Raw genomic sequence first — 16856 nt, 5'->3', positions numbered from 1 at the left:
ATGTGTTTTAAATTGTTTTAAGATTGTTTGTGATTGCCTAATTTGACTCTATGGCTGATAATGGCACGATGTAAGTGCCGAAACTAGTACCTTATGTAAACGACATGTGATCGATTCACACTAATAAATGTTATTGTATTGAATAGGTGGACCCTTAATAATTTCAATTTATTGTACCAAGTAAGTTATGTCTGAAATGGTTTTCCATACCTAGGAAAATATGATACACAATCTGCTAATCAATCAGTTGGAGAGAGTGTAGTTTTCAGTTTGTCTGATCCCTTCATAGGAACGGCCTAAATGTCACTACAGTCAATTTTTTTACATCCTCAAATTTCGCTGATAACTAGAAGACTAAATCACTTAGTTTGGTTGGAACAGTGAAGCGGGCAAGGCAAGATCAGTAAAAGAAGGGCGCAAGCCTCTCATAAGTGCAGTTGTATTCCAGAAATCTACTTATGATTCAACACTGACTATTTATATACCAGGGAAAAAATGTGCTAATCCTTGGTACTTTTGCATCCTAATGTTGACTTTTGTGGCCATGAAAAGAAGACTGTGGAGACAGTAAGCTATTACAAAAAAGGGGGTTAGCAGCAAAGGGGAACACATGCCAAAATTTATAAAATGGAGTTTGTATGCAGTAAGTGTAAAGGAAGATCCAATCTGTTCAGTGGCAAAACAGTGCTGCAATCTAGCATGCTGTTACAGAGCCATTTCACTAAAGTGTTATTTTGTCTGGCGGCAGAGGAAGACACGTACACTTATACCTATTTGCCTGCAAACTGCTTACAATAAGCCAGCTGAAATAAACACTAGTATGCTGTTGTACACTTCAGTAAAGTTCATAATCTTAAACATTATATAGGCCTAGGTTTATGTAATAATTGTGAATTATTATGCAAGTTGTGGAAGAAAATATTGATGATATGCCTGAGAGCAAAAGTTCAAATAATACTATTAATAACCAAGAACTTGCATGATTTTTAAACTTAACCTCAAATAATTTTAATCTTCTTTTTTAACTTACTGTATGGTCTCTCAACTTACCAAGTTTTTTGTTACACGTAGGCTGAAAACTTTTTACTCACTATTTTCAATGGTTATTATAATCATAACTGTTTAGTTTTTGCATGTAACATACACTTTGTTATTTTGACAATGTCTCTGAATGTCTTTCCACTGGGCTGGCCATGTTTTAATATAGATATTAAAATAACTATATTATAACCAAATAAGAACAAAATTTATTTATATTATTAAACCACTTTCAGATCCTCAAGATGACATGAATGAAGACAGGAATTATTAACCCGAGTATTCTTCATCTTCATCAGAAGGAGAGGTGGATACAGCAAAAAAAGAGCAAGGAAGTTGGTAAGGTGAAAGAAGATGAAGGGTCCAAAAACATAATGAGAGATGCTAGATCAGTCAAGCCTTATGAGCACAAGTGCAGATACCAGTGCAAAAATATTACTGAAGAGGAAAGAAACAATTTTTAAAGAGTTTTGGGCCTTAAGGTCACAGGACCTACAAAACATCTTTAATAAATGGATTCATAGAAACAGAATCCCCCCAAAAAGGTTGCCTCTCGTGTTATGTTGTTGGGTAAAAGAGTGTGTAAATGGTTTCCACTTGACTTATAAAAAATAAAAATTAAAAGGTTTGACAATGTAAGTTACTGACTCAGAGAAAAGTGTCAAGGTTCCTCTGTTTCTTTCAGGGACAAGTGAGAAAGCCATGCCCCAAGCAACAAAATTCCACAAAATCTTATCCAGAAAATTAAAGATCACACTGAATCATTGCCTCAAGTTTTCAAGCCACTGCTCTATAAAACATAGCTCAAATACAAAGTAGTGAGCTGAATATAGCCAGAAAATGGATAATCTGTATGCGGAATGGTGCAAAACTCAAGGAGAGAACCCAATTAAGGAATTATTTTACCTGACATATTTTTGTAACACAATACAATTTTAGCTTCAAAACTCCACAGACAGACACGTGCAATATATGTGGCAGTCTTGAACACAAATTTAAGTAAGTTATGGAAGAAGTATAGAGGAAATAAAAGTAAACAAGAAACAGAAAGAACTACACTTGAGAAAAGCTGAAAAAGCTACAGGAAAAAGGAAAACTGGCAACAGTTAGCATTTAAGAAGACCCTTCAGTAAAATCAATTGTTTTGAGTTGGAAAAAACTGCCAGTTTTGACGTGTAATAGAGTCTACTATACAAGGCAGTTGTGGACTTACAACTTTGCGATGCGTGACCTTGGTTGCAATCAGGCCACAATGTTTATGTGACATGAGGCAGAAGGTGGCAGAGGATCTCATGTTAGTATTGTTGACAATGGCATGTAGAATCTTACAATATACTGGTTTTTATTTTGTATCTGCCCCCCACACACAGTTATCACTGAAAGCAATGAGATGTTTTACTGTGGGGGCAGTTGTTCTGTGTATTTCAGCAAACAAGATCTGAAGTGCTTGACTAAAAATTCTTGGTCCCTCGGCATTCATTCATGGAGTGTGATCACGACTTCATTTTTTTTTTTTTTTTTTTTTTTTTTTTTGCTAGGGGCTTTACGTCGCACCGACACAGATAGGTCTTATGGCGACGATGGGATAGGAAAGGCCTAGGAGTTGGAAGGAAGCGGCCGTGGCCTTAATTAAGGTACAGCCCCAGCATTTGCCTGGTGTGAAAATGGGAAACCACGGAAAACCATCTTCAGGGCTGCCGATAGTGGGATTCGAACCTACTATCTCCCGGATGCAAGTTCACAGCCGCGCCTCTACGCGCACGGCCAACTCGCCCGGTGATCACGACTTCAGTCTTATAGAAAAATAGAAGAAGTCTGTCCAGTACATTTTTGTACCTGAGGATTGAGTGTATGTAGTTGCAAAAAGCACACTGCAATTTTCATGTAGTCAGAATTACTGAAGATCTCCATTCAACTGAAAACACGAATGAGTCTCTAAAACATAACGTTGTGGGGATCAGCAAATTTCAATGGATCAGTTAAAAGAAGGATCACTCATTTACACTTTCTACAAGTGCTTGCTCAATGAAGATCTGGAGTTTGAAATTTACGATTAAAAAAAAACAAAACAAAAAAAAAAAACAACATAAGGTTGAGTGCCCAATGACAAAAGCATTAACTTGAACACCTTTGTATGAAGTGCCTTCAGAAATCACCATTGTAAAGTACTACGATTTACAGTCTCTTTTATGATATTTGCCACCAAATCACTATGAAATTTACAAAACACTCAAGCATGGTAGATAAGAAAAAAATTTCTCTGATGCAGTGGCATCATCTTCCACATCAGAGGACAATGATGATAACATCATGCAATACGTCTAGGATTCAGATTAATAATCATTCATACCTAACAGGAGTATGAAAGAGAAATCAGGGGAAAGAGACCAGTGGGCAGACCTAGAGAAAAATGGACAGACTTAGTGAAGAAGGATGTAGAGGAGAGAGGTCAGGATTGGGAGCGGAATGGTTCATGGACAGAACTAAATGGAGGGGGCTCGTATACCACAATTGGGAAACTGGAGTTGGTCAACGATGATGATGATGACTTCTTACTGATACTTAATATTATTAATTTTTAATAATATATTTTATAATTTTGTAACAATAAAAATATTATACATAAGTTGAATAATTTTTTTTATTATCCATATCATTAAACAAAACCTGTAAATCTTTGAAGGGAAAAGGAGCACACATGACCAAGTTGGATGTAAAGAGTGCAAATGATTGCAAGCTTGCATGAAAAAGATTCTTCTGTCCAGGGTAATAATAATAATTATTATTATTGCTTATGACTTCATATACAAATGTACAAGACTACGCAGAACAAATTGATATTAATAATGTTTTGTTTAACATTAACCAGAAATTACAATAAGATCCAAACTTTGCAGCTCTTTTTCTTAGAAGTAAATTTTTGACACTGATACACCTTTACTTCTAACCCTACTCATTCAATTAAGTACGGGATTGATATAGTTGACCAGATGGCTCAGCTCTCCACAGTAAAGTGTAGTTCTCAGAGATGTACGGTACACGTTTGGTACAATATTCTTGATCTAACGGGAATAAACACACAGGTTCTGTACAAACATACAATGGGAAAGAAGATTCACCACAGAAATTTTATCCTGGAATTAACCCTGAAACTTCATGCTTCATATATGGAAATGAGAAATCATGCCAATTCATATCCAGAAAGAACTCTCATACAAAATGAAGAGAAGAATACAAGGGTCATGAACACCAGAGTCAGGTGCAAAGTTGATTACTGGAAAGGGAACAAAACTTGTTACATGTGCATGTGATGGCAGAAACCTGCATGTGGGAAGTGCCCAGAGATTAAAAAACATTTGGTGTTTGAAATGATGAATACTGAAATTTTATTGCAAAAGTTCCTGAGTTTTTCAGTTACATTACAACAGTCAATGAACAATATACAATACAATCCAAGTACATAATAATCCTAATACAGTATCGTATATTAATCAAAACATAGTATTTATACAACAATTATACCATAGGCTACCGTATTTAAAGTGTTGCAACAAAAAAATTATTAAATAATAAATAATGTTATTTGCTTTATGTCCCACTAGGTACTTTTACAGTCTTCGGAGATGCTGAGGTGCCGGAATTTTGTCCTGCAGGAGTTCTTTTATGTGCCAGTAAATCTACAGACACTAGGCTGTCGTATTTGAGAACCTTCAAATACCACCAGACTGAGCCAGGATCAAAATAATTATTATAAATTAAGTAAGAATAGGGACACATACAATATCGGTAAGCAAGTAATGACTAGCCTAACTAAAGAAGGACTTAAGACTGAAATTCCTGGATAAGTTCAAAAAGGTCATCACAGGAATGCAAGCCTGTTTCAATTAATTTATTTTTCATGTTGATTTTAAAAGGACAGCTGTCTACATGTAATTGGTAGAACATTAAACATCTTAATGGCAGGGGGGGGCTTGATTTAACTACCTTTTCTTAAAGCTTAAATAATCTCTCTGATTCTCTTTGGTGAGTACAAAGAACTGCAGTATAGAACAGGTAGTCATGAACATGAGCAAAGTATAAAGTTCTTAAGGTTTCTACACTCATGTGGGATCTTAATTTCCTTAGCATGTTGATGCATTAGTTAACTCTGCCTAAACTTCTTCCACGTAAAAAATATAGTCTAAGGTCAATTAATATCCCCAAAAATTTCAATGAAGTAGGACCCTCCTCTACTTTATAACCAGGGGCAAATGAAAACTTTAATAAATCTTGCACTTTATCTGGATTTAAAAACAAGAAATTTTTTGTTACATCAATCTTTAACGGCCTCTGAAGGTAGTTTTTGTTAGATGTGTTACATCATATTCCGACTTTGCTTTAAAACATATCATCTGTAAAAATACGCCCATCTACAGAAGGCCCTGTGATGTTGCGGGGCAACTCATTAACATAAATTATAAACAACGTGGGCCCAACAGTTGACCCTTGAGGCATGCCATGAGCTACTGGTAAGAAAGCTGATGTTGAATTTTGAAATGTAACCCTTTTTATACCGTACCTATTACTCATGTAAGATCGGACTAACATGATAGATTGTTCGTCAAGCCCACAAACCTTCCATTTTTCTTAAAAATTTCATGAGAGACTGTGTCAAAATCTTTTCAAAGGTCAAACTGCCTGGTCTTTAATGAAAATCTGGTATCCAAAGCATCAAAACAATTCTAAAAGGCAGTAACAGCTTTGAAAGTTTCAAAAACAGATATATATCCAAACTGACAATTACTAAATAGATAGTGAGTTTCAAAATAAGATATCAGTTTTTTAGACATTAAAACTTCAAAAATTTTGGAAACTATAGGAATGATAACTTAATAATATGTACAGAATCAGCCTAAAAAATTCTACTGCAAGTTTTCTGTACACATTTTCTCTCCAAGAAATGTTGTCTTGCAAATTTTTGTGTAAAGACTGTACAATTTCAGTTCTGAATTTAGTTTTCTCTTTCCTAGTGACAATTGTGTTAGTATAAACCAGGTGCACTGTATTGAGACATGCTAGGCCTACTGAATAATAAAAATATCTATATGAGTCTCTCATGAAATTTTTAAGAAAAATGGAAGGTTTGTGGGCTTGACGAACCATCTATCATGTTAGTCTGATCTTACATGAGTAATAGGTACGGTATAAAAAGGGTTACATTTCAAAATTCAACATCAGCTTTCTTACCAGTAGCTCATGGCATGCCTCAAGGGTCAACTGTTGGGCCCACGTTGTTTATAATTTATGTTAATGAGTTGCCCCGTAACATCACAGGGCCTTCTGTAGATAGGCGTATTTTTACAGATGATATGTTTTAAAGCAAAATGAGACATTAGTCTTTACCAGTACCAGTATATGCCTAGGTAGACTGTCCAAGCCAGTCCTTCTAGTGTTAAAGACTATGAACATCTGTCTGTAGTTTTTTTAAATTTTAATCTAACAGGCCTATTTGGTTTTTATACTGGAAGGAAGAGATCAAATCAAGAGCAGCAACAATGAAAAGATTATGAAACCGCACGGGCCACTGAGAGCTAGGAAACGAGTACATTATGACAAGCCACTGACAGGGAAAAGTATGTGCCTCAGAATCTAAGGAACGTGAGCGGTGGATAAACATTTAATCATGCACATCTCAAGTGATTGTGCTGTCAACGAGGGATATGACAGCTAGTGATGATATGAAAATTGATCACATTAAATTATGTCAGTAGGGAAGACACTTAAGAAGATTGAATGTCAGGGTGGGAATACAAAGCTGGAAAATTTAGAGCATTTCAAGTATTTACTATGTGTATTCTCCAGAATGGCCATAAAGAAAATGAATTTGAATCAAGGTTTAGCAAAGCTAATGCAGGGAGTCTGTAGTTAATATCAATAGTATTGTGTAAGAAAGAAACTTTGCTACACGGAAATGAAAAATGAGTGGGCTCCAGATATCTTATTCATAAATTAGAAGTAATGGACAAAAAGTAGTGAGGATGACTGCTGGTACAAACAGATGGGAAAAATGGTGGGAGGGTGCTTGGAATGAGATAAGGGCTACATTTGGAATATACTTGATGGATGACGCTTTACATATAAACCCACCTTGGTGGTGGGGTCACGTGAGGTGAATGGAGGAAGATGGTTAGCGGTACCTACGAGAATGACTGACTCAGCTATGGAGAATAAGGGTAGGAGGAGACCAAGACAGCAATAGTCAGACTCGGTTTTTAATGATAAGAGGTGTGGAACTACATGAGGTCACAGAGCCTAGTTAGTTGCAAATACAGGATTGAGGAGGCACTTAGTTAATTCACAGAAGCTTGCAGACTGAACGATGAAAGCATAACAGTCTATAATGAAGATTTGCATATGATTAATAACTTGAGGATAGATTCAATCAAAATTTACAATGAGTTCGCTAACATTTCCACATTTTATAAGTCAGGTATTCCGGAACCACAAGCTAAAAATAAAGATGAATGACTTGTACGAATTTAATTAAAATGACAACAAACCGATTTCACACATTAAAAAACCACCGAATTGTTCATGTGTAGTTACAAAGGTAGGTGGTTTATGCCTATCACTAACTTCCGAAGGGTTGTAAATATTAACGAATTGGCTATTCTTCACTAAAAGTCATCACATCCATAAATAAGTATAAAGGACGGTACGAGCGGTTTAATATTTATATTATTTTAGAAGTCAGCCTTCTTCGTTTGCCCGCTTTCTAACATAATATGTATATAAAGGATAGGTTGGTGTACTTTTAAAAATAATTAAAGAACTTACCAACTTTGAACTCTGTTTGGTGGTCCTTCATCAACTGACTGATGCTGAGCGACGGAATAACCAAAATAAGAGTCTCGTTCACCTCTCTTAATTATTGGGATACGATGCTCCAGGTTAAAGGATAACACGCATTCCAAACACACTGATATTAAAACCACGAATGATATGTATTCCATTTTTAAACCATACCGAGCTCACACACTCACACACCAAACCAACAGCACACACCGCTTTTGAAGTAATAACGCAGAGTAATAACTAAAACTACTGCCACTGCCAGCCGTCTGCTTCTAACCAACCGCACCTACCGCAGGCTCAGTGTACTTGAGTCTAGGGAATGTCGAAGGAGCAGCCATCATCGGCTTTGCTCGTGACTGCTCGAGAAACCTCGGCGTTTAGTACCGCCTACCTAGCTATTGCGCGCCACGTGTGGGGCAAGGAGAAGAAGAAGCTCTGTTTTGTTTGTTGTTGGTTGCAGCTTTTCGCGAAGCCAGTATTGCTTTTAAATCGTGCTGCTGTGTTCAGACTGTGTTAATAAACTTCTGCAGTATTTGGAGGTCCACTTCATGAAACAGTGAATTAGTTACGTGCATTAAGTGGTTTATTGCGCATTGTAGTGAACTTTTTGTGTTTGCACAATGGACAATTTCGTATGTAGTGAGTGTAATCAATTTGTTACTCCAGTAAGAAAAATGTGTTATAGGCCCTCCGTCAGTAGAATAAACTCTTTCTTCTGCTTTCCTCGAGGCAAACCAGTGTAAGTAAATTCCAATATTGTGAAATATTAGTGGCGGTGCAGAGATTGCACTCATAGGTTTGACTTTAATTTGGCTTTTTTTATGTTTTAGGTGTGATCAATGGAAGGGACCTACCTACATACATACAAGATATGTTGAGATCACTTCCAATCCACAGATTTTAGGAATCCTCGGCACTTTAGTCAGGGGTAAGTCATGAATCAATCACTCAGTCTCTTAATCTGCATTTAGGGCAGTCGGCCAGGTGGAACATTCCCTATTGGTTTTTTTTCCTAGCCTTTTCTTAAATGATTGCAAAGAAATTGGAAATTTCTTGAACATCTCCCTTGGTAAGTTATTCCAATCACTAACTCCCCTTCCTATAAATGAATATTTGCCCCAATTTGTCCTCTTGAATTCCAGCTTTATCTTCATATTGTGATCTTTCCTACTTTTAAAGACACCAGTCAAACTTATTCGTCTACTAATGTCATGCCATGCCATCTCTCCACTGACAGCTCGGAACATAACTGAGATTCAGTATGGACCCAACATGATTTTTATGACTTGTAACATACCACTTAGTCGAGCAGCTCGTCTCCTTTCTCCGAAATTTTCCCAGCCCAAACTTTGCATTATTTTTGTAACGCTACTCTTTTGTTGGAAATCACCCAGAACAAATCGAGCTGCTTTTCTTTGGATTTTTTCCGGTTCTTGAGAATCAAGTTATCCTGGTGAGGGTCCCATACGCTGGATCCATACTCTAGTTTAGGTCTTACCAGAGACTTATATGCCCTCTCCTTTACATCCTTACTACAACCCCTAAATACCCTCATAACCATGTGCAGAGATCTGTACCCTTTAGTTACAATCATATTTATGTGTTTATCTCAATGAAGATCTTTCCTTATATTAACACCTAGATACTTACAATGATCCCCAAAAGGATCTTTCACCCTATCAATGCAGTAATTAAAGCTGAGAGGACTTTTCCTATTTGTGAAACTGACAGCCTGACTTTTAACCCCGTTTATCATCGTACCATTGCCTACTGTCCATCTTACAACATTATCGAGGTCATTTTGCAGTTGCTCACAATCTTGTAACTTATTGATTACTCTGTACAGAATAACATCATCAGCAAACAGCCTTATCTTTGATTCCACTTCTTTACACATATCATTTATATATATAAGAAAATATAAAGGTCCAATAATACTGCCCTGAGGAATTCCCCTCTTGATTTTTACAGGGTCAGAAAAAGCTTTGCCTACTCTAATTCTCTGAGTTCTATTTTCTAGAAATATAGCCACCCATTCTTGTTTTCTTCATGGGGCCTCTAAATATTAGTTCCTAATTAGTGTCGACCTCTAAGATCTTTTGCTACCATGTTTTTCCTTCATTCCCACCTAGATATACCTGCTCCCTTCACAAAGCAGCAGGTTGTTCTTATTGGGTCTTCTTGGATTTGTCCTCTCACTTCACCTGGTAGTCCTAGAGTAGAGAGTCTGATTCTACCCAACGCCTCACATTCGAAAAGTATGTGTTCAGCTGATTCCTCTGCTTCATTGTATTTCCTACATATGTTGTCTCTTATTACTCCAATTCTATGTAGGTTTTTTTTTTTTCAGATGGCAGTATCCTGTCAACAGGTCTACTACCCATCTTATATTTCCTCTGTTGAGTTTCAACAACTCTTTAGTATGCTTCTTGTTTAATCCTTTTTCAGTTCCTTTGCAAGCCTGCATCCTGGAGTAATTTTCCAGTTCTCCATTTGTCTCTTTTGTACCCATTTTCCTGTGTAGTGTCGGGCTTGTCCATAGGAAATCCCGCATACAGGTTCCGGGCCTACAAAATGTGTTTCTGCCACTTTCCTAGCCAGTTTATCTGCCTTTTCATTTCCTTCTATACATTTATGCCTGGTACTCATGTTATTTTGACAATGTTGTACTTTGAGAGCTTCAGAAGAAATGAGTGGCAATACCAGACAATTCTGGATATTATCCGGACTGCCTCTAGTGCCTTAATGGCCGCTTGGCTGTCCGTTAAAATGAAAATGTTCTTATTCCTATAGTTCATTTTCAGATGTTCTTCAAGACATGTGATTTATATGGGTTGATTTCAGAATCTTCTGGAGCCTTGCTGTTTCATTGTGTGCTTCCACTTTCTCACAGAACGGTCTCCAAGATTTTCTTTTTGCTTTCCATATCTCTGTTCCAGCCAGCTTTTAGTTTCTGGATTTACACAGATCAGTACCACTGCTCCACTTTCCAGCCTCGGAGATTCGAGGAAGCCTGAAAGGCATCCATCTGACAGCGGTTTCATTCACAATTAAGTATTTATTTTCCACCTAGTCGATACAATGATTGCTTAAGGCAATTTTTAATGGTCAAAAGTGGTACATGTTTCGTATATTATCAACATCTTCAGCCACATAACACTGTTTAGATGAAAAATGTATAAAATTGACAAAGTAATGCTTTAGAGGAAGTGTCCTTAAAATTAACATAAGATTGACAAGATTAAAACAAACAAATAACTCAAGAGAAAATATATAAATTATTTCTACAATAGAAAGCAGTCGTCAAGGAAACACTTGTACAATATTCCATAGAGAAATTGTCCTAATAAATATTCTTTTCTTAATAATTCATGAAAAAAGATCAATTTATAAATTAAAAATTATACAATTTATAAGTAATTATCGAAATGAAGAAATCCTGATATCACAGTGCGGCTCTTATTATTAATGTAGATGAAGATATAACTAATTCCTAGTTGTCAAATCTTATTAAGCCTGCTTTCCTTTGGAATAGTAACTCCTGTCATTCTTTCACAGTTTTGCGCCGGGTGTAATATTGATGATGCGTTCTTCCTTGCTCTTGCACCTGAGGAGGTGGAGGAGCGGGGGATATAGGTGTGTCAAGAACTTCCTTGCTGTCACCTATAGCTTCAACTGAGGAGGAATAAGTTGTAGGGCTATCTGTAGGAGGAGAAATTCCAATTCTTTTTTCGTGATCCTTCTCAAGCATTTTCAAATATACTAGAATTTGATAATATAATGGATTCTTATATTCTACAGCCTCATTAAGGTTATCATTTTTCTTTACAAGTTGGTCTAGATGAATGTACAGGTCTTCATATGTGTTCATTAAGCTGCCCTTTTTTAACTTTTTTATGATGGTCAGGTCTTGTTCTATGTTGGTAAATTTATGACCTGTGGCAAGAGCAAGGAAGAACGCATCATCAATATTACACCCGGCGCAAAACTGTGAAAGAATGACAGGAGTTACTATTCCAAAGGAAAGCAGGCTTAATAAGATTTGACAACTAGGAATTAGTTATATCTTCATCTACATTAATAATAAGAGCCGCACTGTGATATCAGGATTTCTTCATTTCGATAATTACTTATAAATTGTATAATTTTTAATTTATAAATTGATCTTTTTTCATGAATTATTAAGAAAAGAATATTTATTAGGACAATTTCTCTATGGAATATTGTACAAGTGCTTCCTTGACGACTGCTTTCTATTGTAGAAATAATTTATATATTTTCTCTTGAGTTATTTGTTTGTTTTAATCTTGTCAATCTTATGTTAATTTTAAGGACACTTCCTCTAAAGCATTACTTTGTCAATTTTATACATTTTTCATCTAAACAGTGTTATGTGGCTGAAGATGTTGATAATATACGAAACATGTACCACTTTTGACCATTAAAAATTGCCTTAAGCAATCATTGTATCGACTAGGTGGAAAATAAATACTTAATTGTGAATCTATTGAAGTGCGATACGGACCATGAAGCTGATTTTATGTAAAGCGGTTTCATTTGCGCTATCAGAGCAAATGTAAGTTTCTTCACGTCATCCTCCTTCAGTTTCCCATCTGGAGAGGTTTAACGTATTATTGCTACCTTGATTGAAGTTAGTCTTTCCGAAAAGGACATGACCGTCTCTTCTTTCTGGTTTTTGGCGGGCGGTTTTGTAGCCGAACTTGATGGCATACTATCCCCTGGCCTCAGCCTTTTGGGCATTGTCGGAGGGATAGCCTCTCGCCGATCCCTGTTCCTTGGCTTCTTCTCCGTCCAAGTTCCAGTCGCTATTTTGGCCTCCTTCCTCGCTCCCTTCCTTTCCTTGTAATATGCACTGTTGCGAGGTGGTCTGTCGATATGAAATCTGTTGATTTTCGAGGCAGAAATCTTCAGTTCTGTTTCTATGGACGTTCTGCTTTGCTTGTAGTAGCAGTCTGCTCTACTGGAGCTTCTGTTGCCATTTCTTGTTTTGAATCAGCGACAGCCTGTCCAATTGGGACTTCTGTCTCCATTTCTTCATCTTGGGCTTGCTTCTGGATATGCTCTATTGGAGCTTCCATGGCTTCCCTTGATATCGAAATTTTTGAAATTGGCTCTTTTTAAGCAAACATATTTCAATCAATCATAGGTTTTTTGGCCCTTCTAGGGTCCTGAGCGTCGTTCTTACCATCCGTGGTGAGCCATACAGCCATACATTGTCCTCCCACAACTTAGGCTCTCCGTAGCAGAGACCACGCCCCTCAGTCGTCCATCCAGCGGTCCGCCCCTGGCCCGAACCTAGCCAGGTTTGTTCCCCCTTCAGTAGGCCTACTCACGTGGTTTCCACTTGGCATTATCATGACTGAGTTCGGGCCAGGCTACGTAGAGCAAAGTGATGTGTTGGTTCCAGCGCCCCGCAGTGAGCCTTCACCTCAGTCACCAGCCCCACTTCACCTGAACCACCGTATCACCCAGGTGGAGGAACCAAGGATGCTTCTCTAGCATGTGTGGGCGAGGCCTCCACTCCAAGCCTTGACTTGGGCTTGTAACAAAAGCCACCCATTGTAACAAAAGCCACCCATTCAGTCACTCTTTTTTTCTAGTCCAATTGCACTCATTTTTTCCAGTAGTCTCCCATGATCTACCCTATCAAATGCTTTACATAGGTCAATCGCAATAAAGTCCATTTGACCTCCTGAATCCAGGATATCTGCTATATCTTGTTGGAATCCTACAAGTTGAGCTTCAGTAGAATAACATTTCCTAAACTCAAACTGCCTTCTATGAAACCAGTTATTAATTTTGCAAACATGTCTAATATATTCAGAAAGAATGCTTTCCCAAAGCGTACATGCAATGCATGTCAAACTGACTGGCCTGTAATTTTATGCTTTATGAAGTTAAATAGTTCTTGTGTATAAAACTTAACTTCCCTTTATTGCTTGAAATAGAGAAAATGAATATTACATACATACCGGTACATAGCTACAGGCAGTTAAGCCCTTCAGCGTTCAGTCTGCAAGCCTCTGTGAGTTAAATAATAATAATAATAACTTAGTATTTTATTGCAGTCAATGGTCATAAGATTAAATTACAGTTCATAAATCCTTTAAGTTACACTAGAAAAACATGAGCATAATTTGAACATGAATATTTTGCACATTACAGCATAGTATCTTGCAATTTATTATTATTATTATTATTATTATTATTATTATTATTATTATATAATAAAGGCACCAAACAACATTTCACTACTCACAACGGGGAGTAAATATTAGTTGCAGCAGAAACATGTCAGCAATTATTTTCTCTGAGGACAGATAAGTGTGCGATACCTATGACAAGCTCCACCGCATGGAGCACAGATACACTGAGGACTTGGCCCGTGGTAATTGAACGCTGAAAACTGCCTTCACTCTGTCATTCCGACAATATTTTGCTTTTCACTACCTTTAGAGAGGGTTGTTCCTAGGCATTTCCTTCCTGCTTTTACTGCTGCGTCACTGTATGCCACCCATTCTTTCTCTATTGTATGCCTGTATCCTGGACTCCGTTACTTCCATAGGTCCGAGGCTTACTTGAAATGTTCCAAGGTAGGTCGATTCTGTGAAGCAGGATGCTACCTTACTTATAGTCCTAGTGACGACCTCTCCCCTGACGGGTCCTAGCCACCTGAGCACAAAGCAGGCCATGACTTGGAATATGTTAGGGTATCTCGAGTCTGAGGACCATGTTATAGGCAACTCAGCCGTTGCCTGTGGTTCTCGAACTAGGCGGTGACTGCAGTAACCCACACCATGGACCACAAGAAATAATAATATAATAATAATACATCTTGGGCTGTTACACAACTACTATGAAATTGATTGGTATTTCATAACAGTTCATCATATTCTTGTAATTTATATGCTGTATTATTATAGCCTACCAGTTTTGCATTTCATAGTACTATAGCATGGGCTTATTCAAAAAGCAATGTGTATAATTAATATGAATATTAACTTTGTTTCAATAAACTTTTTTTAGGCTAAAACCCAATTCTGTGCCAACACAGAATCTTCCCAGCAGCAGCATGAAGGGCGCTTTGGGATCAAGAAAAAGAGGGAGTCCACACAAGAGGGAGAGAGAAGTAGAAGAAGAAGAAAAAATGGAACATCTCCACCAGTACTGCTCAGGTGCAGCCAACAATTGTACTGAAGTAGGGCCTATAACACATTTTTCTTAGTGGAGTAACAAATTTGCAGCAATTGCCTGTAGGCCAGTAGGCCTTGACAAGGAAGAAGAAGTTTTCTTATGGGACTTTTTTTGTGGAAAATAATCGTCACTGTGTTTCACACTTTATCCCCCTTGAAGTAGAAGGTGGTGTGCTGATCATCGCTTTTGTGCTATGGGCATGTATAGTTGGGATTATTGGTTGGAGCTGTTTCTCAATTATATCTACATGTTTTGGTGATTCTATTGTTGCGAGAATGCTTTCAAATTTTTCTCGAAGCTTGGCCTTGTGCTCTTCTATGTCCTCACTTAGCCTTCTTTTCATGGGATTATGCAATTCCTTCAGAATAATGTCCTTTTCTTCGTTTGAAGGTGCTTCCTGAATGACTAAATTTGTATCTGATTCTAAATAGTGTTCATTAGCACCACCAATATATTTAGCCGCTAGGTGTATATGTTTGCACATATTAAATTTAATGGAAGAGTCGTGGCATGTACAAACGTATGAATGAATGCAGGTATTGCACTCTGTACACTTCAGGTCACAGCCGCAATTCATTTCACCCGTTCTTCTGACCTCGTACAGTTCACTTTTCTTCGTGGATGGAACAGTCCATACATCCTCACTGCAAATAATTTCTCCTGGTTGTAACGATAATGAATTGGCATGCCTTAGTCTTATTTGTGAGAGTTTATTTGTGTTTGCCTTTATTCATGTAAATAAGGCGGTCATAAAGTTTATCTCTCACAAATCGCATGAGGATATGGATTGCGATGTCCAGTCTCTTAGGCTTCTTACCCTCCATGTATATGTGTTTAATTACTCCATGCATGCGCTCTAGATGCATGTTAGTGTTGAGGCCGGCATTGAGACGTTTACAATAAGCCCAGCTACTTGCAGAGTGTTCATAATTGGCCTCGAAATAAATACCAAAATCTCTTGTGTCAGGGTCACTTTTTAATTTATTTATTTCTTGATAGAGCATTCTCAAAAAAGCAGCCTCGTCTCTTTCCTCCAACAATACTCTGAGCTCCTTGTACACCTCCACCTGTTTCTCTCGGCCTTTAACTTTAGAAAGGTTTTTCCTCCAAGCACGGTCAACATGCCACGAACAGAACAGGCGGAATTTGGCAGGCATCATTACGCATAGCCAGGCACTGTAAAATGTTTCTGCCATGTCTGACATGAACACTTTTGGCTGTAGTGTCACTTGCAGAGCCTCTTTAATAACTCTGTAAAACACTTCCATCACAAATGCATCCGTCCTATTTGATAGCATGAACGCGCATGGAAATCCTTGGAACTTGCCATCTACGACTAGGAGGGTAGTTAGTTCAAATTCGTACTTATTTAAACCATGTGTGCTGTCAATACAAGTGAACTTGTCGCGTATCGTAGTAACGTTTCTTGCTGCGCCTCATGCATTATAATTAGAACGAAGTCCTCTGGTTTTAATTGAGGGTACAGCATAGAAGACATGTCTTGACCCTTGTAAAAGCGTACTATTCCTCCACGTTCGTCCATTTCACGAATCCATGCTTCGACACTCGTACAATCATTCTCATGCCGCACAGCTTCAGATTTTAAATTGTACTCTTGCTCAATGTTAAATAGATCTTTTCTGGTCAGAAAATGAATGCGTTCAATGTCAGTTTCACCAATAGAATCTCTAACCTCATCAAGGATTCTATCGAAAGGAATTTTCATCGCAATCTTCCTCGCTAAGTCATTTCTTTCCGACAGCGATAAT

General features: G+C 37.6%; 1 protein-coding gene and 1 long non-coding RNA gene across 3 annotated transcripts in view; one reads left to right on the top strand and one right to left on the bottom strand.

Annotated features, from left to right (window-relative positions):
- The window catches only part of mew (multiple edematous wings), a 288348-nt gene extending 280235 nt beyond the window's left edge, over positions 1-8113 (bottom strand). For both annotated transcript variants that reach the window (XM_067146993.2, XM_067146995.2), the window contains exon 1: positions 7855-8113. In XM_067146993.2, the coding sequence (XP_067003094.1) occupies positions 7855-8030 (176 nt within the window). In that variant the 5' untranslated portion in view covers positions 8031-8113. The remainder of the gene's footprint in view (positions 1-7854) is intronic.
- A 380-nt stretch (positions 8114-8493) lies between these two features.
- On the top strand, positions 8494-16489 carry LOC137500967 (uncharacterized). Its single transcript, XR_011018297.1, has 3 exons — positions 8494-8611; positions 8703-8800; positions 14920-16489. It is a non-coding gene; the product is annotated as an uncharacterized lncRNA (long non-coding RNA).
- The last annotated feature ends 367 nt before the right edge of the window (positions 16490-16856 follow it).

Source organism: Anabrus simplex, chromosome 5, assembly GCF_040414725.1.
Source record: "Anabrus simplex isolate iqAnaSimp1 chromosome 5, ASM4041472v1, whole genome shotgun sequence".
Lineage (NCBI taxonomy): Eukaryota > Metazoa > Arthropoda > Insecta > Orthoptera > Tettigoniidae > Anabrus > Anabrus simplex.
Note: the sequence above shows the minus strand (reverse complement) of the source record. Positions and strands in the feature narration are given on the sequence as shown.